Raw genomic sequence first — 24,512 nt, 5'->3', positions numbered from 1 at the left:
ATGATGGGGTTGCCTGCTACCTTGGTCGATGCCATTCACATCAAGATACTTTAGGGGCCTGGATTCTTTATTGGTAGAGCATGTACACGAGCTGTTGTGGCAAGCAACAGGATGGGGCCATGATGTATTGCTGTTAGCGTTTAGTTGTTCATTGAAAAGCCGAGCAGTTGAACTGAGACGACCATTTACGATGCATACCTGCATATGGTATATCGTCATATGAGGACCATGGAAAGACAGCTTCCATACTCCGTACAGTAATACCGGAACATGCATACTGGTGTTTGGGAATGCAATCGCCATTTTTTCCCCAAGTTGCAGCTTGTGGTGTTGCCCCGCTATCCACGCAGCCTGGTGCTCGCAACTAATATAATACTTACTAGTACTATCCGTATCCAGTACGTGCCGCTAGCACTGTTATCTAGTCCTTTACCATCTCGAAACATCGAGGATAGATTCATCCCATTCCTCAACTGCACATCGCTCCTAGGCCAACATATCCAGTGCAGCCGCTTCATTCGCCTCTTTCCAAGTCATTCCCCATACGCTTGCAAGCCGGTTCGTTCCGTGGCCCCCGTAGGCTACCACTCCGCAGGCACAATGTCGACTCGGCAGCTACGGAAGCTGCAGCGACAACGAGAGCTGGACCGGACCGATGATTTGGTTGAGAAGACCTCTGATGGGGAGTCGGACGTTGAAGAAGCCGTGCCAGCCATACAACCGCGCCCTAATCTTTTTGCTGCCTTGGGCGGCGACGATGATGATGACGGCCTGAACGATGAGGAGAATCAAGGTTCCGAGGAAGACGAGACTCGATTTGAGGGACGACAAGAATTAAACAACGAGACTCAGCTTCCGAAGAAATCTAAAAAGAAAAAGAAGAAAGCGAAGAAGGGTACCAAGGCAACCAAGGCCCACGCGGACGCCGCTGAGGGAGTCGGTGGAAGGCAGGGGGAGCCCAGCGAGGAAGACGAGATCGACAAGGCCATCAAAGCGTTGAACATTTCTCCAAACATGTCCAGTGCGTACGCGGCGAAACAAGAGAGTAAAGGGACGTACCGATGCCGTCTGAACGAACTACTAGGCATCAACACGCACCACCTGCGGCCCATCAACGAGATGAGACAGCTATTCGGTCGCGACGTCATGGAATCGGCATCGACGGAGGAGCAGCAACACGAAAACAATCGACGCCGACGGAATGCTACGCAACAGCAGGATCTGGAAACGTATTTGCGAGAACCGCTAGGGGCGCCGAAACTGCCGCAGGTATCACTTCGACGAAACGTCTTCGTCCAGGGGCGTGATCATTGGCCGCGCCAGTCTGCCGGCGGGTTAACTATGGCGGAGTTGGACAAGTCACCGGATGGATCCTGGACCCAGTACACGTACGCGCACAGCAAGGACTACGACGGTGTCCAGGCCTTGTTCTTCGCGTGCGTGCAAATCGGAGACCCGATGCGAATGGTTCATCTGCTCAAACGATTCCGTACGTTGCCCCGGATGCCCCTTTGAGCGCGCACACACAAAAATATGCTAATGCCGAGCAGCGTACCACGTGTCGACTTTGCTCCAGGTGAGCAGCGTCGCGAAACAAGACCAGAACATGGCCCTCGCGGGTGAGCTGTGCGAACGGGCTCTGTTTACATTTGGTCGAGTGACGACGTCGTCGTTTAGGCAAGACATCGAACGGGGACAAGCCCGGCTGGACTTTTGCCGACCGGAGAACAGGCAATTTTGGCTCGCCGGATACCACGAACTGAAGAGCCTCATCCAGAAAGGCACCTACAGAACAGCGTTGGAGTGGTCCAAGCTTCTCTTCGCCATGGATAGGCAGGACCCCTACGCCATGAGGCACTTCATCCACGTGCTGGCTCTCAGGGCCTACGAGTCTCAATGGCTCATCGACTTCCTCGACGAGGCGGAGGCGGCGGGTGACCATGGCGATTTCGTGTACATCCGACAAAGCCTCGTGCTGGCAAAGCTGCAGCTTGGCGATCCGGAAGGGGCCCGTCGGAGCCTCGTGAGTGGCATCAAGCAACTGCCCTGGCTCTACTGCGCCCTGTTCCAGGAACTGGGCCTCGACGCACCACCGTCCATCTGGGGTGTCAAGCCTGACTCGGACGCACAATCATTCTGGGTCAAGTTGTACCTGCACCAGACCAAGGATTTGTGGAACAACCCGCAGGCGACAGGGCTTGTTCAGGACGTCGCACAGGGGCTCACCCGAGCCGACACGACATCGCTGAAGACGGAGGAAATTCCGGTCGACCTCGGGGCAACCAGATTAGGATACCTCGAAGGGCAGACGTCCCTGTTGGCGGTGGCACCGAGGGAATTATTAAACAGGCATCCAAACTACGAGTTTGATCCTCTACCACCGCCACTGGAGGACAACATACTCACGGGCGAGAGTGCGCGATGGCCGTGGCGCGAGCGGTCGGGACCGGACGACGGTCGGGATGCAGCGTTGCTGGCCGAGATGCAGGACCTGATTTTTGGGCAGCCGCCGCTGGGACGTCTAGGGCCACTCGAGGACGAGGAGGACTACTCCGACGACGAGATACGTGCCCTCCGCGAAGCAGACGACGAGGAGCTGAGGAGGGATATCGAGGACAGCATCGGCGGGAACAGCGAGCCCGGGATTCTGGCGATGCTGATGCAGATGCTCGGCGTCAATCGGGGCGCCGGAGCGGAGAGTGGCAGAAACGACGACGACTCGGAGGACGAAGCCGACCAAGCGGAGGATGCGGAGGATGCGGAAGGGCTACCGGGAGCCTGGCCGATGGGCGGCGGCGGCGGCGGCGGAGCGAATGCCACGAATCCGACGGACGAGGCTCGTCGGTGACGGCGGAAGCATTCGGGCGGTCGAGCCGAGGAACGGGCGAGCCGAGGAACGGGCGAGCCGAGGAACGGGCGAGGCCGGTCCGCAGGCAGGCCGAAATTCGACCTTGCGACGGGGCTCAAACTTCGGGGCTCGGGGCTCGAGGCTCTGAGCATGGTATGACTGACGTTTGGGGACCGGTGCATCAAGTGTGTCTGCGTTTGTGCCTTACGTGCCGGGAGACGGTAGACGTTGGGCCAGCGGCGGTACGGGGGCGTCGCAACGCTCGGTACAGCAAGTCAACGGGGATGCCAAGTCAACGGGGAGGCCAAGTCAACGGGGAGGCCAAGTCAACGGGAATGTCATCATGGGCCGGGACAAAGACACGGCTAGGTGCTTGAAGCAGCAGCACAACGACGACACGGTGGCGATGCGTCGTCCGTAGGCTGCGGAGCCTGATTTTACGGGGCGGATGAACAGTTAATACGGGGTCGGGATGGGCCGCACGATGACGAACGGAGTCGCACCAACACTAATAGCGGTCCGAGGACCTCGGCTTCTCAGAGACAACCGCCCCTCCCCGCATTCCATATACTTAAATAATGCCCAACTGTCACTCACAACCGGCACGAATTCGCCTCGCTCGCACTCGCTCGACCGCATCCGCAAACGCCCACGGCCGCGCACGCACACATACGTCGATACTACGTGCGAATTCCGCATCGCCGCCGCATCATCGACCTAGTCTCAACTCTTCATACGGACTTCCGCCCGTCCCTCCGTCGCCACGCCCCTGCGAGATAGGTCAGCGGCGGTTGCCTGCGTTCACAGGATGGCGCGCAAGGAAAAGTCGGCCGTCTACGTGCTCGGCGTGGGCATGACAAAGTTCATCAAGCCCCGAGGCAAGGTCGACTACACCGAGCTCGGCTTCGAGGCGGGCGTCAAGGCGCTCCTGGACGCGCAGATCAGCTACGACGACGTCGAGCAGGGCGTCGCGTGCTACTGCTACGGCGACAGCACCTGCGGCCAGCGAGTCTTCTACCAGTTCGGCATGACCAAGATTCCCATCTACAACGTCAACAACAACTGCTCGACGGGCAGCACGGGGCTCGCCATGGCGCGGACGCTCTGCGCCAGCGGGGCGGCCGACTGCGTCATGGTGGTGGGCTTCGAGAAGATGATGCCGGGCAGCCTGCAGAGCTTCTTCAACGACCGCGAGAACCCGACGGGGACGACGTTGGCGATGATGGCGGACACGCGCGGCGTCGAGAGCGCGCCGGGGACGGCGCAGATGTTCGGCAACGCCGGACGCGAGTACATGGAGCGGTACGGCGCGACGGCCGACGACTTCGCCGAGATTGCTCGCGTCAACCACGCGCACTCGCCGAAGAACCCGTACTCGCAGTTCCAGAAGGTCTACACGCGCGACGAGATCCTCGCGGACAAGACCATCTTCGCGCCGCTGACGAAGCTGCAGTGCTGCCCGACGTCGGACGGCGGCGCGGCCGCCATTGTCGTCTCGCAGGCCTTCCTCGACGCCCGACCGCACCTCCGGGAGCAGGCGGTCGAGGTGGCCGGCCAGTGCCTCGCGACGGACGGGCCGAGCCTCTTCTCGCGCAGCGCCATCGACCTCATGGGCTACGAGATGACGCGGCACGCGGCGCGGACGGCGCTGGCCGAGGCGGGCATCACCACGACCGACGTCAAGGTGGTGGAGCTGCACGACTGCTTCAGCGCCAACGAGATGGTGGCCATCGACGCGCTCGGCCTCAGCGCCGAGGGCAAGGCGCACGAGCTCGTCCGCGCCGGCGACATCACCTACGGCGGCCGCTACGTCGTCAACCCCTCGGGCGGGCTCATCTCCAAGGGCCACCCGCTCGGGGCGACGGGCATCGCCCAGTGCGCCGAGCTCGTCTGGCACCTGCGCGGCTGGGCCAACAACCGGGCGGCGGCGGGGACCCGGTACTGCCTCCAGCACAACCTCGGCCTCGGGGGCGCCGTCGTCGTCACCGTCTACCGGCGGGCCGACGGCGAGGTGGCGCCCGTCGTCGACTCGGACACGGTCGGCCGCCGCAACGGGCTCGGCTACAACCCGGCCGTCGAGGCCAAGGGCTTCACGGCCGAGCAGGCGGCGGCGGCACGAAGCCAGACGGCGGCGAGCGACTGGGCGCTGCAGGACACGCAAAAGAAGGTGCTCGCGGCAGCCGGAGCGGAAGCAAAGTTGTAGGCCGGCGATGGGGCGACAGGGCGATGGCACGGGTCGCATGGATGGTGTCAGGATGGTGTCATTCGAGCAAGCAACAGCATGCCAATGCATCCAATACCGGATCGCATGCCGCATTGATGCCAGTATTATAGTAGTAACCCGTCCTTTGGTTGAACATCTTTGGTGCCTGGCATGCCGTTGTGTCTGGCCGTCGATATGGTAGTTTCTGTACGCAGCACGAACACTGCATACGCATGACAAGGATTCCCGGGGTGCTCATGCTATGCAGAGCTGCATGGCTTGCACCTCCGATGCTTGTCCTGTTGAGGCTGTTGAGCTTGCTGTACTGGCCTCCGCTGCTGGTGGCATCGGTGGTTGCGCTGAAGCACCACAACTCGCCCCACAGCAGGTAATACGCGCCAACGAGTGGCGCCAACGTGCCATCCGCAACGCTGCCGAGGTTGAACGACTCGTCCGCTCCAGCATGGTCTCTCCCACGGCGGCGACAAGGTCAAGTCTCGTCGGCGAGAGGACGAGCTCGGCAACGTTCAGTTCCTTCTCGAGACTGCCGGCGGAGCTTCGTCGGCAGGTGTGGATGGACACCCTCGCGGCCGACGATGCATCTGCCGTCTACCTCTACAGCTGGCGATGGCTGATGGAGGACACTGACGCCGACGGCTCGACCGAAAAGGCCGAGAGGCTGGTGGATGTCGGCGGCGTCCCGAGCATGGCCTCGGTCAACCACGAGGCCCGCGCCGTCTTCGACCAGTGGGCGGCGTCGCGCAAGATCAAGGTGCTGGTGCGGCCAAGGACCAAACGCCGATGCCTCGTCCGGCCGTGGGATGCCGAGCGCGACGTTCTCTACGTCGGGCGCGACCAGTGGCATCGTTTCTGCGAGCACGCGCACGATGAGCTCGGGGTCATCAAGAGCTCCTTGGGTTCCGTCCGACACATCGCCCTGCCCGCCTTTACCGCCTACTACAGCTACCCGCAGCTTGGGGAGGCGGTGCTGGCGGCTCTGGTAAATGTCAAGGCCATATGGGTTGTCTGGGGCGCGCTGCCGAAGCTGACGGTCGGAGAGTCGACTGGGGATGACGACGACGGTGACGGTGACCAAGACGGCGAAGGTGACCAAGACGGTGACGATGACCAAGACGGTGACGATGACCAAGACGGTGACCAAGACGGAGACGGCGACGGTGACGATGACCAAGACGACGAAGGTGACCAAGACGGTGACCAAGACGGTGACCAAGACGGTGACCAAGACGGAGACGGCGACGGTGACGATGACCAAGACGGAGACGGTGACGGTGGCGATGAAGACGATGACGGTGAGGGAGACGACGAGGAAGACGCCGTCCCAGAGGTCAGGTACGCCTTGGTGCAGCCACGGTGGCGGCTGGAGTCGATAGCAGGCGGCGAAAAGGACCAGCCGGTCTTGATGGCGGTCGAGGACCCCGTCGACAGGACTGTTCGCTACGAGAAAGGTGAGCTCGAGGAGTGGATGGACGAAATGGACGAGGCTCTCAACACGGTGGAGCTGCCGCCGCACGTTTGCACGCAGGACGACTCTCGCTGCTTTGATCTGCCCTTGATTCCAGCCCACGCGGTCCGCTGCTGAGCTGCTGAGGGCCGGGACCGAGGAAGGGTTGGAGGGCCGAGGGGACAAGCAGTTGGCGAGGCAATCCAGGAGTATCGGCAGTATGATGCTGAGTCGATGCACTTGCTGTATTTAATACTGCGTACTTTGGAGTGCACTTTCCTCCGAGCACGGAGTATTACTTTGGCGTACTTACACTTGGGTGCAAGTACTGTGCAAACAGTAAGTAAGTACTGTACAGTACATATATGTATAAATTGTACAAGCAAGTATATTGACTACAGTAATACTCCGTACGGAGGACTCCGTACACTTATCCGTACAGTACTGTAAGTACAGTACGCCTACTTGCACATGTATGTACAACTACTTTTACTTGTGCATATGCTATTTATACGTTTTACTTGTGCACACAATTTATACGTTCTCAGGTACATGTACTTACTGAAGTACTTACTGTACGTACTGCACGTCCTGGCACATATGCTTACGTACAAGTACTTGCTTGCACGTGAATTACTTGCTCAAGTGCCCATTGTATTAATTAATTATTACCTTTCTCTTCCGCTTCCATTCTTGCTTTTCCTTCCTCGGCTTTCCCCTCGCGCAATTCAGGATCCGACTCGGGTGGGGTGGAGCATGTTTCGGCCATGCCTAGGCGGCCTTGGCTCCTGAATCCTGACCGTCTTTTCAGCCGTTGCAACGCCTGAAATGGCGGCCCCCAGCGCCTGGAACGGCCAGTAGGCGGGAGTTGGGTCTCGCACCAAGAGTCGATGGTGCGATTGTCATTACTAATCCAAATGGTTGTTCGCCGTGGCTCTGCTGCTTGTACCGTACAGTACTGTAGTTGATTGCATAGCTGTGCAAGTACGGATAATTACCAAGCACTGTTCCTCGGTGCCAGCCTATATCGTAAAGGCACAAGTAATACGGAGTATCAATTATTAATTATTACTTTGCAAGTGTGTCGTATTGCGAATATTGTCACCCATCCAGCCAGCATTCATCAATATTACCCACCCACTTCCACAAGCACCGAGGTCAGCAGCTCGCACACTCCCAACGTTTTACCTGCGCTCTGCCGAATTACTCTTGCACCCCTGCACCGTGTCCTCGTCATCGCCGCCGCTCGGTCGTCGCCTCCGTCCTGCCCTCTCCCTGCCATCCATCGACCCAACTCGTTGCCAACCGTCGACACGCACGAGACGAGCATCAGCATCAGGATTCCTTCAGAATGGCCGACACCCACACGTACGAGTTCAACGTCAGCATGAGCTGCGGTGGCTGCTCGGGCGCCATCGACCGCGTCCTCAAGAAGCTCGATGGTACGGCCCGCTGTCCTCTCGTCCCCTCCTCCATGACGGCAGCTCACGCTCGATAGGCGTCGACAGCTACGAAGTCTCGCTCGAGAATCAGACGGCCAAGGTCGTCACGGCCCTGCCCTACGAGACGGTCCTCGAGAAGATTGCCAAGACGGGCAAGAAGATCAACTCGGCCACGGTCGACGGCGTCGAGAAGTCCGTCGAGGTCGCCGCCGCATCATAGGACAGGTTCCATGGACGGCGGGCGAGCCATGCTTCTTCCAACCGACGCTCGTCACCCGCACCCGCATGGAGATGGACGGCAAGGGGGACGACAGGCTGGTGACAATGGCCCGAGGCGGCCCGGTGCGGCCCAGGGCCCGGGGGGAGAGCGATTCAATTTTGCCGTGGCGTCCGTGGCCCATGTCTCCTGCATCGCCTTGGCGGACGATGCTTGCTCCCCTTGCTCTCATGCATGTGTGGCATCTCGAAAGGCACGGCGGCCAGGGCACGGCGGCCAGGGCAAGGCGGCCAAGGCATAGGCCAAACTCGGTGAATGTGTGGCGGGACTTGGTCGGCGTGAGGATGGAGGTGGAGATGTGATGCCGCGGCCAGTTCAAGCAATACGTTCTCTTGTCCGCTTTCCCGCCTCGAGCCGTGAGCGAGTACCGCGTGCATCAAGATGGCGCTCCCTTCGAGCGAGAGGGAGCCGTACCGGCGAAACGGCGGGCGGGTGGCGCGTGACATGCATGATGCAGGCAGGCGGAGGGATCGGCAGAGGCCAAAGTCAAATCGACCAGTCGGTCAGCGATGGCCTGCTGGCATCCGCCCGTCCTAGGCTTGGTGCTAGGACCTACCACCCCAGTGCCCAGGCAGCGGGCAAATTTTCTTCATCAGGGGCATGGCCAGATCCGTTCATCGGCACAAGGATGGCAGCACAGCACGAGGTCATGCGCTGTCGCCTGGACGGCGATGGTAGATGTCGACTGCTGAGCTGCCCAAGCCCCTACTGGACACCATGGCAGCTACTGTACTTGGACTGACGGAAAATAACAGTGGCCGGTTCCTGGGCCTGGACGCTAATGCCACGAACTGATGGGTGTGCCAACTCCCCTCCACCGACCCAATGATGCCCCGCACCGGGTCGACGGGCCGCTGTCTCTAGCAAGTATATGCACGCAAGTACGGAGTACAGAGTACTGCAGTATACTTATTACAGTACTTGCAATACTTGCTTGCAGTACTTGTAACACTTACGGAGTACTTATTACAGTATTACCTACTTATAACACTTACTTACAGTTAGTACTTACAACACTTACTTACAGTACTTGCTTGAAAGCATCGCCCCGTACGGAGCAGTGTACTTGTATTGTTACTTGTTATTTTGTACTTTGTACGGAGTACTCCCCCTCCTTCAGTACCAGTGCATGTGGGTACAACTACAGCACCTACTTAGTAATAATACTCCGTAGTTGGCACTGACAACATGCTACTGCACATGTGCTTGTCATTGATTCCTCCAACGGCGCCAAGCACTGCACTTGAACCGCAACTAGACGCCGCGCGCAGGCACTTTGCCACTACTTGGTGAGGAGGCACGAGTACGCAACGGACGGACGGAAACACGACTGGCTGGCTGGCTGGCGGCGAGGACGGATGGCCGCTGGTCCGAGAGGCCAAGTCGCCCCGTGCCTTGATGCTCGACATCTTGTACATGTACCTGCACGCCTCGACGAGGTACTCGGTACCCTGTCGTTTCTTGCCTCTTCACGGAGTACTCTGTACGGAGCACGGAGTACCCGTACATGGGGAAGCGACCTGCCGTGCAAAGGTACCCGTCAGTAGTACTGTAGGTAGCAGGTACTCGATACTAGTAAGTACCTACCCAAGGCAACGACTGCAAACATGTACTTACTGTACTTACTCCGTACTATACTTACTGTACTTACTGCACCCGTATTCAACCGTACGAGTGGCCTGACGCACATCTCGGCGTCATCGGCATACCACCAGACCACGTCGTCGTCAAGTCTCACCATGATTCAGGCTCATTCCCCTCCCCTCGCCCCTCCTACCCTCGCCCCTCCTACTCTCCCCCCTTACCCCTCCTCCCCTCTCGGCCGACCACCGGGGCCCGGATGCAATGTGCAGTAGCTGAACGAGTATAAACCCGGCCGGCTCGTGCCACTCCGTTTCTCGTCCAGCCTCTCCTCCGTCTGCCAGTCTCTCCTCCGTCCGCCTTCTCCCTCGAGCCCGTCAACGTCGTCCTCACCAGAGCTCACCTGATTGCCATCCTTCATCTACGCTTCGCACCTTTCTCCTTCGGAGTACAGCCCGCCGTCGATCGACTCGCCGCACGAGCCATGGGTTCCGTCTCGATTCCCACGGAGCAATGGGCTGCCGTCGTGGAGAAGACCGGTGGTCGTGCGCTCTCCCCCCCTTCTCTCGTGGCTCGGAGACGCAGACTGACGTGGCTCGTCCCTAGCCGTCGTGTACAAAAAGATTCCCGTCCGGCTGCCGGGCCCCGATGAGGTGCTCATCAACATCAAGTACTCGGGAGTCTGCCACACCGACCTCCACGCCATGATGGGCGATTGGCCCATCCCGACCAAGCTGCCCCTCGTGGGCGGTCACGAGGGCGCCGGTGTCGTCGTCGCCCGCGGTGAGCTCGTCAAGGATGTCGAGATTGGCGAGCACGCGGGCATCAAGTGGCTCAACGGCTCGTGCCTCAACTGCTCCTACTGCAACCAGGCCGACGAACCGCTCTGCGCAAAGGCCCTCCTCTCGGGCTACACCGTCGACGGCTCCTTCCAGCAGTATGCCATCGCCAAGGCCGCCCACGTCGCCCACATCCCCCGCGAGTGCGACCTCGAGGCCGTGGCCCCGATCCTTTGCGCCGGCATCACCGTCTACAAGGGCCTCAAGGAGTCGGCCGCCAAGCCGGGCCAGCACCTGGCCATCGTCGGTGCCGGCGGCGGCCTGGGAAGCATCGCCATCCAGTACGCCAAGGCCATGGGCCTCTCCGTCATCGCCATCGACGGCGGCAGCGAGAAGCGGGACATGTGCCTGAAGCTCGGCGCCACGAGCTACGTCGACTTTCAGACCTCCAAAGATCTCGTCGCCGACGTCAGGGCCTGCACCCACGACGGCCTCGGGCCCCACGCCGCCATCGTCGTCGCCGTGCAGGAGAAGCCTTTCCAGCAAGCGACCCAGTACGTCCGAGCCCGCGGCACCGTCGTCTGCATGGGTCTGCCGGCCCACGCCAAGATCAGCGCCCCCGTCTTCGACACCGTCCTGCGCATGATCAACATCAAGGGCAGCTACGTCGGCAACCGCGCCGACACGGCCGAGGCCCTCGAGTTCTACCGCCGAGGTCTCATCAAGGCCCCCTTCAAGACGGTCGGCCTGAGCGAGCTCAACGAAGTCTACAAGCTCATGATGGACGGCAAGATTGCCGGCCGATATGTCGTCGACACGAGCAAATAACAGCAAACGATGCCGACGCCCACCCCCCCAGAGCGTGAGACGCAAAATTTGAGACGGTCGCGTGCGGGACCGTGGACGATGCATCGCGTCGGGAGCAGGGGCGCACACGGCCCGCAGTGCACCGCCGTCACCAGCAAAAGGGGCAGCAGTCGGGCGATCGGGGGTGGCGAGGCCGGCGGCCTCCATCATATAATCAATACCCAACACAGTGAAAACCTGGCTTTGCCTTTGTGGCAACCGTTGAATGCATTTAGATTCATTCGCACCGGGCCAGCAACAGTTTCCCGTGATGCCGACAGAACTTGTGCGCCGTGGTGTGACTCTCCCCCCCTCTACTTCTGCGGGATTCAGTCTTTGGACGCGACAAGATGTAATTTTGCTTTGCATTGGCTATTCGTCAACCCAGTCCGTGTCCGCCCTCGTCCACAGACACGCCTGTCTCGTTTCGCACCCAACCTACCACTGCCGACGGGCTTTTTTTATTTTCATGGTGCGAGTGCACCCAGGCCGAGCCATCCAGTCTGAGCCATCCAGGCCGAGCCATCCAGTCCGAGCCATCCATCCTCGCGTCGGCGCGCGACGCCTATGAGCCGCCTGGTCCGCCGAGCAGGGCGAACCTTCGCACGATGCTCGGCCCGTATTCCTGGTACTGCGCAGACGTTAGCCCTCATGTCCAGCCACGCCCGCGATCAAGAGTTTTCCTACCTCGGCCTTGGTGTGGCAGTACGACCGGAACTCGGGCGTCTGTCCGAGCAGACTGCCGCCGAACCAGGGCCCGTGCCGTTGTCGCTTGTGGGTAATCACCTGCACCTCGAGGCCGCCGCTGCGGGCGCCGCCGCTGCGCACCTCGCTCGCGCGGATCCGGGCGTCCACGAGCTGCTTAATGTCCCGCTGCAGCCGCCGGCCAAAGTCCTTGTAGAGGGTGCTGCCGCCGGAGAGGACAATGTTCTTGTAGAGGCCCCGGCGGACGTCGATGGGCGACTGCTGGATCACGCCGTCGACGACCGTCGGCAGCGGCGTGAGAAAGTCGGAGCTGTAGATCTCGGGGTTGAAGAAGATCTCGGGCGCGAGGAATCGCTCGTAGCCGACGTCGACCGACACCTGGCGGCCGCCGGGGTGGGCGACGACGTGCTTCGCGAAGCGCTCGCGGTCGCGGTCGTACCTGCTAAACTCCTTGACCATGTCCGGGCAGACGTAGCAGTATTGCTCCTTGATCTCCTGCGCCGTCTTGAGCGACGAGTCGGCCTCGCCACGGTCTCGGAGGAGGGACTGCACAAAGTAGGTGATGTCGCGGCCGGCGATGGGGATCGACTTGATCGAGGAGCCGATGACGTATCCTTCGGCCACGGGGATCACGTGCGTCACGCCGTCGCCCGAGTCGATGACGGTGCCCGTCAAGGATCGATCCGTCACCTTTGACGAGGTCCAGGATGCGGCGAGGGCCAGGACGGCCTGGACGGCAATGTACATGCCGGCGCAGTTGAAGGACTCGAAGAAGATTTCCGCCGTGTTCTCGCGATTCTCGGGCGGGTTCAGAGGCTGCTCTCCCCCTCGTCAGCATGGCGGAACCGACCTGGAGTGGATCGTGCGCTCTGCTCTTCTTACGGGCTCGGTGAGGAGAAAGTAGTGGTCCTCGGGCTCGACACGAAGGTACTTGAAGATGGAATTGGACCAGAATCGCTCCATGTGATCCTACGTCCGGCCGCGTCAGCGTACCGCACGAAGCGTCGAGTCCGTCGCCCGTACCCAGTTCTCTATTTGTCCGTGGCGGATGGGGTAGTGCAACCCGTACCCTGGCCATGGTCAGCTTCGACCGACCCTTTGACCGACCGAGCTCTCCGTGAGCTTTGACGTACCGGGTCCCGAGGCCGCGCTCAGGGCGGCGTCGCCGATGCAAAAGTCGAGGTCCTCGGTGCCTCGCTTCGAGCTCAGGTGGCTGCTGCTGGGGCCGGCACCTCCGGTGAGAAAGCTCGGCTTGTTGCCGACGGATGGTCTGCCGGAGCCGGAGCCGCCGCTGGCGCCGCCCGTGTTGGCGCCTTTGGTGGCGATGGCAGTCGGGAAGACGAACGAGGGGGAGTCGTTTCCGGCGAAGCCTGCGGACGGGGGTGTCAGTCGACCGTCGACACCGCGAGCATCAGTTTTCGTTCCGTGGCCTACCGAGCTTGGAGAAACCCGTGCCGCTGGGGAGGAGAGTCGGTCAGTTTCCGGTCGTCTGCGTCGAGGCGAGCTTGCGGGAGGGCGGATGGGTTGTTTGGGGGAGGGGGGGGGGGCTTACTTGTCCATGACAACGGCCGGCGTTTGGTTCGCCATGATGGTGGAGCGGAGAGGAACGTGCTGCTCAGCCGGAGAGATATCAAGAATAAAGACAGAGAGGCCGCACTACGGAGGCGGCCGAGGTAGACGTGGAGGTGCGGCTACGATACGATCGAGGTTGAGGTGCAACGGATGGATGGCATGCGTTGGCTGCCTCGGCGGTGCTTGTCGTCACCTTCGAGTGGGGGGGTGTTTGTGGTTGGTTACCTTCCTACCTAGGTGCTAATACAGTGCTATTATTCGGACTGCCATGGGATGAGTTGGAGCAGTACCTAGCTGTAAGTACCAGTACTTGTGCTTGCTCCGTGCTCGGTTGTGCTGTACTTACGGAGTACTTACTAAGTACTTGTCTTGTTTCCACCACTTGTATTTACTTACTGCATAGTACTCTGTAGTACGGAGTAATAATAGGTGTTCAGCATCAGGCGATTCCCCCAACGTCATTTATTCAACGACCTACTTACAGTAGTACTTACTCCGTACATACCCGAGCACCCCAAGTACCAGGTACATTGCAATGCCCCTCAGGTACCTACTTATTAGGTACCTCGCTAGCTATCCATGCTACCCTAAAGTCGGCCGTCATCGATGGCCATATCTCGGCGTCTTTGCTTCTTTTCTTCTTCTCTCGACTACCGCGAGGTCGGAATCGAAGAGCTCTATTCTCTTCGCACTTGTGCCTCGACACGAACAGCCGAATCTCTCCGTCCTCGCACACCGTGGTAGGCTGGCTGACTCGTTGATGAATGTATTCCACGATACGGCTCGTCCACTGGGCTCTCGGCGGCAGCATCTGAACGATTTTCGTGTCCTCGTCGACAGACTTCCTATCCTTTACAAATCGCCTCTCCCTATTCTTCGTCGGTCTTTACCGAAACAAAAACGACGACAGATTCGATCGGCTTGGCCTCTCGTCTTTGCCTCTCGTCTTTGCCTTCCGTCTCGTGAATAGCTGGCCTCGTTCGAGACGGGAAATGTCAACGACAACAACCACAACCACCACCAGACAATACAATTCATCCTTCCCATTGCAAGCAGCCGGCAATAATTGACGAGCTTCGCCGACAAGCTGGGAGAAAAACAGAACCATATCATCAGGAAATACAGTATACGTAAAGCACCCAAGACTCACCAGGATCGCGACTTCTCTCCCGCCATTGGCGTTATCGAGAAGGCGGCGACAGACAGGCTAGAAAGCGGCACCTCACGGTGTGGTGCGTCCCGAAGTCGGCATTCGATCACATCTTCTTCCTGCCCCTCACCATTAATACACCTACCTACCTTCAGCACACACCAGGGCACCGTGACGCCTCGCCTCGTTCCTATACGGCCCTCGTTCAACGACCAATCCATCTGCCTCGCAGCATTCGGTCCCCCCTCTCCCCCCCATCAGCATATCTACTTATTGAGCATACGGTAGTCTAGCTACAGCCTCCCGCCAGTCGTTTCCAGCCCATGCCTACTCCGGGCTAAAGCATGAGCACCCTTCGGATTCAGGAGCAGTAGGCCGCCTCGTTTCGGATGGCTCAGCACGTGTGCGGCACGGATGGTGCTCTCGATCGTGTGCTACGACTCGGCCAGAAGCCAAAGGCGACGCCAGCCATCTTCATCCACGCCGGTGCCGGTTTCCACAGCCATCAGAACGAGCATGCACACCTTCTAGCTTGCGTGTCGTACGTCGGATGGACAGCCCCAGCCCCGTCTCGTTGACCGAAAGGAACGATGTCTAATGGCATGATAGGGCGGCCGAAATGGGCATGAAATTCCTGAAAGCTGGTTCCACCGCCACCGAGGCCGTCGAAGCGGCCCTTCGCATACTCGAAGACAAGGAGATCACCAACGCAGGCTACGGGTCCAACCTAGCCATTGACGGCACCGTCGAGTGCGATGCGACCATCGTCGACCACCTCGGTCGCAGCGGTGCATGCGGCGCCGTTCCAAGTGAGCCACGGCCGTCCCCCCCCCCCTTCGACCCGAGTGCGGCCTGGCTGACGAGGGGCGGAACAGACATCCGCAACCCCATATCCCTCGCCAAGCTCATCCTGGACACGAGCGCCCAGCCGCTGAGTCTTCGGCGCGTCCCCCCCAACGCCCTCGTCGGGGATGGCGCCAGGAAGTTTGCCGAGGAGCACGGCATGCTGACGTTTGCCAACGAGTTCCTCGTGTCCAAAAATTCCAAGGACCGCTTCTGTCGCTGGCAGCAGGATCTCCTGCGAGCCGAGGGGATAGACAAGGACGCGCAGCGAGATGTGCACTCCGCTCCGGCCACGATGAGATGCCTCCCCGGCCAGCACGACACGGAAGAGTCTTTGGAGGCGCCAGAGTGCCTCTCCGGCGCTCACGCGGCCGCCCTCTTGACAGGCACATGGAACGAAGGGCAGGCGGATCCTCCATCGGCCGGAACGTCAGAGGCGGAGTCGACCGGCACGCAGGAGCCAAGCATGATGCCGACTGCGATGAAAACGGCCGGCTTCTTGTTTGCGCCCGTCGCTCGCTTCTCGCCGCGCACAACCAACCCCCCGTGGCCGTCAAGTCCAATGAGGCCATTCGGAGGGAACGACCGTTGCCATAGTTCCACGACGCTCATGACCAGGGACGACGACGAAGCCGTCGTCGGAGTCGGCATCGTCTCGGCCGGCAGAGATGGGCCGACGTCGAATGAAAGGACGACGCCGGCGAGCAGAATGGCAGGCGGGGGGCCGAGCGGTGGCGGCTCACCGCAGCGGCTCGCCGAAACGGACCTGGCTTCCCCGACGGGCATGTTGGGTGGTGATGGAGGTCCGCGTGGCCATAAGCGACCGCTCCAGACGACGAGTGCAAGCGGCGGCCACGGCGGCCGAAGCGACAAGCGCGGCCGCCAGCCCGAGGCCGACGTGGAGGACCGCGTCACGGACACTATTGGTGCCATCGCCATCGACGAGCGGGGTCATATCGCTGCCGGGTCGTCGTCGGGGGGCATCGGGATGAAGCATCGAGGACGGCTCGGGCCGGCGGCCCTGGTGGGCGTCGGCACCGCCGTCGTGCCACGGGCCGACGACGACCCCGAGGGACGAACCGTCGCGGCCGTGACGAGCGGCACGGGGGAGCACATGGCGACGACGATGGCGTCGCAGAGGTGCGCCGAACGAATCTTCCAGATGACTCGTCGAGGCCCTTGCGGCTACGATGTCAGCGACGATGACGAGGACGACATCATGGAGTCCTTCATCATCGATGACTTCATGAAGCACCCGGGCGTCAAGAACGGCCCCTCGACGGGCGCCATCGGCGTCATGGCCGTCAAAAAGTGCGCATCGGGATACTACCTCTACTTTGCGCACAACACGGACTCGTTTGCGCTCGCGTCCATGGGCGGCTCGGACAAGGTGCCTTGCTGCACCATGTCCCGGCTCGGAGAAGGCGATCAGATTGCCAAGGGTGGTCGCAGGATCCGAATCGGCTGACGGGCGCAGGGCCCGGGCATCGAGGCATCGAGGATAGGGTACGGGGGGCACGAGGGTGTGATTGGCCTCGGCGACCCAGCGAGGTACGACCATCAGCCAGGGGCTGGACAACGGCGAGGGAAGCGCTGCGTTTTATGCGACGAGTAGCTATACCCCTTGAGCAGCTATACCCCTTGAGCAGCTGTACCCCTTGAGCAGCTGTACCCCTTGAGCAGGCGCAATCCTATACGAATGACTTTTATTTTCTCCTTTGCCCTCCCTCGCCTAGACCACCAGAGCGGCCGATGGGTATGGAGCCGCTGGTATTCGTAGAGGCCGCTGGTAGTCGTAGAGGCCGCTGGTAGTCGTAGAGGCCGCTGCATCGTGTCGCGCTGCATCTCGCGGCGCTGCATCCCGTGACGCTGCATCCCGTGGCGCTTCATCCGGCTGCGCCGCCTCGGCATTGGCACGATGGCGTTGCGAGACGCAGCAAGACACGCATGCTTGCGCAGGCCGGGACAGACGACACTCTCGGCGCGGGTAGCTGTCGGCGCACGGAGCAAACTCGACGGTCCGGTGGATGGCCTTGCGGCGGCCTCAAGGGCGCGGCGTTCCCACGGCGCTCCCCGTCTCTTCTCGTCCGTTGCCGTTGACGATGCGCTTCTTCTTCTTCCTCCTCCGGGGCACGACGGCCGGCTTCGACCCGTACTTGCCCAAGGCCAGCTTGGTGCCGCACGTCAAGCATTCGGCGTTGTCGGGCAGCTCGCAGAATATGCTCAGGCAGACGGAGCAGACGAAGCCCGTGTCGACGACGTTGCCGTGGCAGAAGCAGGCGGCGCGAAAGTCGACAATGTCCTGCGTCGGGGTGATGAGAGACTTGCGGGCCTCGGTGTCGGCGATGAGGCCGAACATGAGGTAGGTCAGCAGGCCCTGGGGGTTCGAGGCGGCGAGAAAGGTGCCGTCCGTGTTGAAGGACGCCTGCTGAAGGAAGGTGGGGTTGCCGGCGAGGGCGAGGGTGTCGATGGCGACCTGGGCGTGAGCGGCGGCAAAGACGGCGTTCATGGTCGGTATGTACTGGGCGGGCTCCGAGTCGGAGACGGAGATGACGAGGATCCGGGCCTTCAAGGGCGGCAGGGCGTTGGCAGCGTCGGGCGGCGGACCGGCGGCGGCGCCGGCGGCGGACGAGGCGGCGCCCAGCGACAGCGAGGCCTTGCTGATGTGGCAGAGGGCGAGGGTGAGGGCGCCCGAGAGCTGCGTCGTGGTGTCGGCGAGGTCGGCCTCGGTCGTTTCGTTGACGAGCCGGTCGAGGGAGGCGACGACGGCCGCCTCGATCTGGGCAAACTGGGGGTACTTGTTCGCCGAGGAAGGGGGCGTCTCCGGCGGCGGCGCGTCGGCCATGTCGACATCCCCGGCGGCGTCCTTGGCGGCGGCGGCGGCGGCGTCGTCGGCCGGGCCATTCTTGGTTGTCGTCGGCGGCGAGGGATACAGCCAGAGGGCGCGGTCGACGTGGGCGGCGATGACGGCGACCTGGTTCGTGTTGCTGAAGGCGAGGTGGGCGTTGATGAAGACGAGGATGCTCGCGAGCGCGCTGGAGAGGGGCAGCCGGTCCTGGAGAGCGGCCCACGCGCGGGGGTTGGTGTCGAGGATGACGGAGAGGAGGGAGGGCGTCTCGGCGGCGATGGTGACCTCGTAGTGGTTGGAGGAGTCGACGGCGTCCATGACGAGCCGCCGGGGAGGGAGGGAAGAAGGGGCGGTTGGGGGCGAGTCCGGGGCAGCCGCTAGGAGGTGGTGCGTCTGGCAGGAGTCGGCTCGCAGTCTTGGTGGCCGAGAGATGACGGAGGTGACATGACGGGTCACGACAATGACGCAGAAAGGAGAGGCGGAGGTTGGAGGAGATGGATCGGTGTGCTTCGGTATCTGCTCTCGGTTTATTACAAGTACGGAGTACGGAGTGCCGCGAGCGCCTAATTATGGGTACAAGCATTCATGGCGTAAGCGCGCAGTAAGTGCCTGTACTTGTCAGTAGGCGAATATGCATTGTAGGTGTAGGTGCACATGTACTGTAGGTGTAGGTGCACATGTGCTGTAGGTGTACTGTACATGTACTGTATGTGTACAAGTGCTGTAAGTAGGTGTCATGTACTTGCTGTACTTGGGCGAACATGCACTGTAGGTGAACATGTACTGCAGGTGAACATTTGTAGGCGAACTTGTACTGTAGGCGAACATGTACTGTAGGCGAACATGTGCTGTAGGCGAACATGCACTGGAGGTGAACATGCACTGTAGGTGAACATGTACTGTAGGTGAACATGGAATTACCGTACTCCGTAGGCGAACATGTACTGTGGGCGAACATGTACTGTAGGCGAACATGCACCGTAGGCGAACATGCACTGTAGGCGAACATGTACTGTAGGCGAACATGTAATACCGCGCTTAGGTGAACATGTACGTACGTACTGTAGCTGTACGGAGTACATGCTCTGTAAAACTATTACCGTTAGATGCTGCAAGTGTCAAGTACGGAGTACTTACTGCCAGCTCGACGGTATTTGGCCAATCATGGATTGAGCTGGCTGCCCAGGCTTCCTCACCGTACCCACCTACGGTTATCATGGATTGATTACTGCACACCTACTGTACTTATAGGCCATGTACTTACTGTATGTCGGGAGCACATGCAAGTATACCGACACCGACAGGTTCTTATCGTCCGTACTCTGTGCTGTAAATATGTCGTATCTGTACCTGCTGCTTATCAGCATGGGCGTGCTGGCACTGCGGACACACCAGATTACGACTGCATCATTGGTTGGCATCCATCCAACGTCGTCATTGTGAAGGAATTGAATCGTCATTCGTCCCCGCGGTATCGCGGCATCGAGTAGTGCATGTACCTGTGATGCTCATCGCTACCGCCGATTGATCGCCGTCGCAGAGGATGGCTTCGGAGCACGACGGAGACACGGCGTTGTAATTCGGAGAGCAGCCAAATATGACCCCTTATCTTGTCACCGCCCCTACTCCGTACACCCCGAGCTGTCGCCGAAAAAAAGCGGGCCGATGCATGGAGGCTGAACATGTGCGAGTATTGCTTGCAAGGACTGTGCACCTACTTGTCCGTGTGCACCTGCTGGTGAGAACACATCATTAATTACACTGTACTTGTATGAACATCCAAGTACAGCGTACAGTACGGATACAGTCACCTACTATTAATACTACACCTATCCGACTTGCTCTCTCTGTACAAGTAGTACAAGGGACTACTTGGGTAGATGACCTGAGCTCCTCTGTGCATGTACAGTACATGTATTCATACGCGTGCGACGAGGAGTTCTCGCAGACAAATAGTACATGCACTGTACCAAGATATACCCATGACCCAAGGAGGCTTCTCGCCTGATCAAGTACAGGCAAGTCGCTGGACGTGCATACATACGTACAGATAAGTAAGTACTTATTTGGTTCGAAAGGCACTGTACTTGGACATTCCCCGATCCAACGTAGTCCCGCCGCCCCCAGGACCCACCGCCGGACGACCCGGCGAGTCCGGACGAACTCCATGTCCGCCGCTTCACCGGCGGTCTCGTCCCCGACGTCCAGCAGGCAAGCAAACCGGTCCCGACAGGGGACGAGCATAAATATCAGCCGCCATCCTCTGCCATACAGCTCATCACCATCGACACGCGTGCTCCTCTCGCAGACATTTCATCCAGGTGCATCCTCTTTGCCTCGGAATCCGACTCCATCACCATCCTCGGCCCCGTCCCTCCCTTCCCTCCTCCTCCCTCGTCATCGACCTGCCGGTCCGGCCACCACCCGCAAGCTCGCGGTGCACGCTGCACGTCGGTGATTCACGATGCCTTCCCAACGCCCCGGCTGGTTCGCACGCCACTGCGCTCCTCCGCCACCGCTCAACGGCTCCCCAGTCTGTCCCTGCGCCGCCTGCTACAACACCAGCGGCGGCGCCCCTCCGCAGGAGACGAGGCGACAAGACCTTTCGGCGAGAGGCGACCGCTACGATGATTCGGACGCCCTGTCCATCGGCAGCAGCGCAAGCGCGGGCGTCAAGACGACATTCATCGAGACCGTCACCGTCAAGTAGCCCTTTCTTCCGCCAAGTCGTCTCCCGACGCCACCTTGTTCGCCGTGGAAAAGGCACCGACGCCCGACAGGCGCCTTGGGTTCTGTTCGATTTCATCCCACACTCTCTAGACCCCAATCACACGACGTCTGCTCGGCACGGCGCTGCGTGCGTCGAACGATGCCATCTCCACCCGTAGCCCGGGGGGCTCTCCCGGGGAGGCACGACGAGGAACAAGCCGGAGTAGGGTGTGCTGCGACGGCATGACGGGGCCAAGGATACTAGCCAGTCGCGCAACATGAATGTAGAAGACGAATGTAGAACATGCTTCACAAACTGCTCGTGGCTTCCCCCTCGTGAATCTGGCATGGACGGCAATGGGCGCTTCGTGCATGTGTCGATGGGGAGGCAGTCTTTGATGGACGAGCCCGACCCTCCACCGGCGTCTGGACTCGCACGTGACGGCACGCGGCCACTTGCCATGGAATTCGCACGGCGAGAGTGGGTGGCGAAGCGAGGGTCCAATTGCTCGCTCGCAGTCAAGAGCGGCCACGTGAAGCGGCCACGTGACAAGCGGGATTCGAAAAAAACGCCAGTCTATGAGCCTGTCCTCTATGGCACAGGGAACGCCGCCCGATGACGGCCTCGTGACGGCCCGGTGATGGCCCGATGACGGTTCATCACGCGAGCATGGCCTGCCGTCTCTCCGGCAGCCTCTCCCCGGCTGCTTCCTCGGACCCCATCGTCTCGCCCTTGGGCTGGGGCAGGTTGGCGTTTGGAACGGTCGGCAGCTGCTGTCCGTCGGCCGCCATCTCGGCCTGCAGCGCCGCCAGCTCGTCCTCCACCTCTTCCTCGTCTTGGTTCGAGATTCGACCGCCGAGCATCTCGCTCACCTCCTGTTCCGGCCCCGTTCAGCAGGCCGGCGGCGACGGCGAGGCGGGCGCGGGTGGGGAGGGATGGGGAGGGATGGGGAGGGGAGGGGAGGGCGGGTTGAGGGCTGACCGACCTTTTGGTAGGCGACGGCGTCGGCCGTCTCGCCCATGAGCTTCTCGACGTGCTGGATGCCGCCCATCTCGGCGTGAATCTGCTCGAGGACCCTGGTGCCCTGCTGCAGGCCGAAGACGACGTCCCGCTGTATCTGGGCAAACTCGACGCTCGACGTGAGCTTCTCGAGCTGCTCGAGCTGCGCGTCCGTCTTGGCGAGCAAGGATTCCTGGTACTTTTTCCTGCGCAGCGCCAGCAGGGCCCGCCTCCGGTCGCCCTTGGCGAGCAGCTGCCGCGCGATGCTCGTCTCCTTGTCGGTGAGGACGGTGATGCGGCGCTGGTACTGGTGCAGCTTGTCACGCTGGATCTTCATGTCCAGGATGGCCCTGCCGGTCGACGTCGAGGTCAGAACAAGTCTCGAGCGGCGAGCGGCGAGTAGGGGGGTGCAGAGTCGGGAGACGAGGGGGCGGGGGGGGGGGGCGAAGCGGACGGACTTATCCTGGGCCGTGACCTTGCTTGCGTTGCCGCCCATCGTGGCCGTGGCAGTGGCGGGCGCGGATCGAAGCCGTCGAGCCGGCGGCCTGTGGTCGGGAGCCGGCCGGAGTGTGTGGAAGGGGGGTTGCCCGTCGGTGCCGTCGTCGCAAACCAGCTGCGACGCATCACCCGTCGTTGTCTTGGCAGGTGGAAGATCAGATACCTGGCCTCGATGTCGTCGCAGGCCTAGGGTGGGGATTAAGCCTTAGCGCCCACGTTGTTCCGTCACGGCCTGCCGCGACGACAAAGCTGCCGTACAGTGCAAGTGCTCGGTACTGGTGCACCCAAGAACAGTGCATCCAAGCACTGTGGTGCTCGGGGACTGGTGCCACCGGGCGTACTTGGTGCGCAAGTACAAGCACTTGTAGGGGCAGAGCATGGATACAGGCAGGGCACTGGCGTCCACGGTACATCTGCAGTAAGTAGTAAGTACATTTGCAGTACATTTGCAAGGTACGGTACTTCGCACACTTGCAGGACTTTTGCAGTACATTTGCACAGAGTACATGTAGTGCGCTTGCAGGACATAATACAGTGCATTTGCAGTACATTTGCACAGAGTACAGTGCACTTGCAGGACATTGTGCAGAGCACAGCACCAGCATGGAGTAATGGCCAGTTGGAAGAAAAGCACAGGACGAATGTGCACACCTCCAAGTAATGGTTGTACTCCGTTGCCCGCTCTGTACCCTCATTCCGTAGACCTGTATGGAGTACATGGGGGACACCTACAATAGGTGCTGCTTCAACTCCAACATGCTCTGTACTTGCTGAACAGGACGCAGCGAATAGTAGGTGCTTACTCCGCACAGGCAGGGACGGACTTGGTGCTGACAAGTACACCTACCGTACGCGCGCATCAAGTATATACTGTGCAGTGCTGGTGTCAGTCCGGCAAGCACCTGTAGCGCCTAGCAGCGTACTCAACACGCCTACAAGCAACTGACGGCGGATGGGAACATTCACTGTGCTTGAACGCGCATTCTCCTACCCATACGCCTACATGAAGGACTGTCGTATTCCGCACTCCGTACGCTCACGCCTTCGTTTATACCTAGATATCTCGGGCAGGTATTACCGCCGATGCGTTGCAGGCGTTCGCAAAGGCTAGTAAAGTTGTGCGCTGCAAGAGTCACCATCATTGGCGGTGCCTTGTGTACGGTATATTTCCCCCAGTGTCAGGCTGCTGTCAATGTGCTCATCGTCATCGTACGTACGTGGACCAGAGATACCCAACAGGTATCGGCACAGCATCTCAGCTTCCCAACTGTCAAATACAACAATCGCCGTCCTTTGACCGTACCACGACGAGAAAGGCCGTGATGCGACAAGTTTGACCGTGCCGTAACAAGCATTTTGTAGCCAACCCGCAGCAAGTATGGCCGTGGTGTAACAAGCACAACACTTACTACACTGTACATCCAAGTAGATGTTGACGTCAGTGTACCATTACAGGACATGCAAGGTACCTTATGCATGTAGATGCAAGTATACAGGTACTGCAGGTGTAATTACTGTCGGTGTAATTACTGTAGATGTAATTACTGTAGATGTAATTACTGTAGATGTAATTACTGTAGATGTAATGACTGTAGGTGTAATTACTGTAGGTGTATCTACTGTAGGTGTAATTACTGTAGGTGTATTTACTGTAGGTGTACTTGTTGTAGGTGTATTTAAGTACTGTAGGTGTACTTACTGTAGGTGTAATCACTGTAGGTGTATTTACAGTAGGTGTACTTGTTG

General features: G+C 60.1%; 9 protein-coding genes across 9 annotated transcripts; 6 read left to right on the top strand and 3 right to left on the bottom strand.

Moving 5' to 3' along the window:
* Positions 1-600: 600 nt before the first annotated feature.
* On the top strand, positions 601-2,848 carry DCS_06160 (uncharacterized protein; the record flags this gene model as incomplete). The annotated part of the gene is made up of 3 exons (XM_040803451.1): positions 601-1,489; positions 1,551-2,023; positions 2,072-2,848. 3 exons carry the CDS (start codon positions 601-603, stop codon positions 2,846-2,848), a joined length of 2,139 nt encoding a protein of 712 aa, XP_040653555.1.
* An 808-nt stretch (positions 2,849-3,656) lies between these two features.
* On the top strand, positions 3,657-6,654 carry DCS_06159 (nonspecific lipid-transfer protein precursor; the record flags this gene model as incomplete). The annotated part of the gene is made up of 4 exons (XM_040803450.1): positions 3,657-5,047; positions 5,514-6,102; positions 6,149-6,404; positions 6,446-6,654. 4 exons carry the CDS (start codon positions 3,657-3,659, stop codon positions 6,652-6,654), a joined length of 2,445 nt encoding a protein of 814 aa, XP_040653554.1.
* Positions 6,655-7,867: 1,213 nt separating this feature from the next.
* On the top strand, positions 7,868-8,178 carry DCS_06158 (uncharacterized protein; the record flags this gene model as incomplete). Its single annotated transcript, XM_040803449.1, has 2 exons — positions 7,868-7,958; positions 8,015-8,178. 2 exons carry the CDS (start codon positions 7,868-7,870, stop codon positions 8,176-8,178), a joined length of 255 nt encoding a protein of 84 aa, XP_040653553.1.
* A 2,122-nt stretch (positions 8,179-10,300) lies between these two features.
* Positions 10,301-11,423, top strand: DCS_06157 (alcohol dehydrogenase I; the record flags this gene model as incomplete). Its single annotated transcript, XM_040803448.1, has 2 exons — positions 10,301-10,361; positions 10,423-11,423. 2 exons carry the CDS (start codon positions 10,301-10,303, stop codon positions 11,421-11,423), a joined length of 1,062 nt encoding a protein of 353 aa, XP_040653552.1.
* A 583-nt stretch (positions 11,424-12,006) lies between these two features.
* On the bottom strand, positions 12,007-13,733 carry DCS_06156 (Actin-like protein 3; the record flags this gene model as incomplete). The annotated part of the gene is made up of 7 exons (XM_040803447.1): positions 12,007-12,072; positions 12,129-12,962; positions 13,029-13,115; positions 13,170-13,216; positions 13,280-13,516; positions 13,581-13,603; positions 13,699-13,733. The coding sequence occupies 7 exons, from the start codon at positions 13,731-13,733 to the stop codon at positions 12,007-12,009; spliced, it is 1,329 nt and encodes a 442-aa protein (XP_040653551.1).
* A 1,524-nt stretch (positions 13,734-15,257) lies between these two features.
* DCS_06155 (asparaginase family protein) lies at positions 15,258-17,179 on the top strand (the record flags this gene model as incomplete). The annotated part of the gene is made up of 2 exons (XM_040803446.1): positions 15,258-15,409; positions 15,478-17,179. The coding sequence occupies 2 exons, from the start codon at positions 15,258-15,260 to the stop codon at positions 17,177-17,179; spliced, it is 1,854 nt and encodes a 617-aa protein (XP_040653550.1).
* Positions 17,180-17,755: 576 nt separating this feature from the next.
* On the bottom strand, positions 17,756-18,877 carry DCS_06154 (Transcription factor Tfb4; the record flags this gene model as incomplete). The annotated part of the gene is made up of 1 exon (XM_040803445.1): positions 17,756-18,877. The coding sequence occupies one exon, from the start codon at positions 18,875-18,877 to the stop codon at positions 17,756-17,758; it is 1,122 nt and encodes a 373-aa protein (XP_040653549.1).
* A 1,664-nt stretch (positions 18,878-20,541) lies between these two features.
* On the top strand, positions 20,542-21,269 carry DCS_06153 (uncharacterized protein; the record flags this gene model as incomplete). Its single annotated transcript, XM_040803444.1, has 3 exons — positions 20,542-20,571; positions 20,672-20,996; positions 21,094-21,269. The coding sequence occupies 3 exons, from the start codon at positions 20,542-20,544 to the stop codon at positions 21,267-21,269; spliced, it is 531 nt and encodes a 176-aa protein (XP_040653548.1).
* Positions 21,270-21,928: 659 nt separating this feature from the next.
* On the bottom strand, positions 21,929-22,764 carry DCS_06152 (SNF7 family protein; the record flags this gene model as incomplete). The annotated part of the gene is made up of 3 exons (XM_040803443.1): positions 21,929-22,144; positions 22,255-22,618; positions 22,727-22,764. 3 exons carry the CDS (start codon positions 22,762-22,764, stop codon positions 21,929-21,931), a joined length of 618 nt encoding a protein of 205 aa, XP_040653547.1.
* Positions 22,765-24,512: the final 1,748 nt, after the last annotated feature.

The sequence above is a fragment of the Drechmeria coniospora genome, chromosome 03 (assembly GCF_001625195.1).
Source record: "Drechmeria coniospora strain ARSEF 6962 chromosome 03, whole genome shotgun sequence".
In the NCBI taxonomy this organism is placed as follows: Eukaryota; Fungi; Ascomycota; class Sordariomycetes; order Hypocreales; family Ophiocordycipitaceae; genus Drechmeria; species Drechmeria coniospora.
Note: the sequence above shows the minus strand (reverse complement) of the source record. Positions and strands in the feature narration are given on the sequence as shown.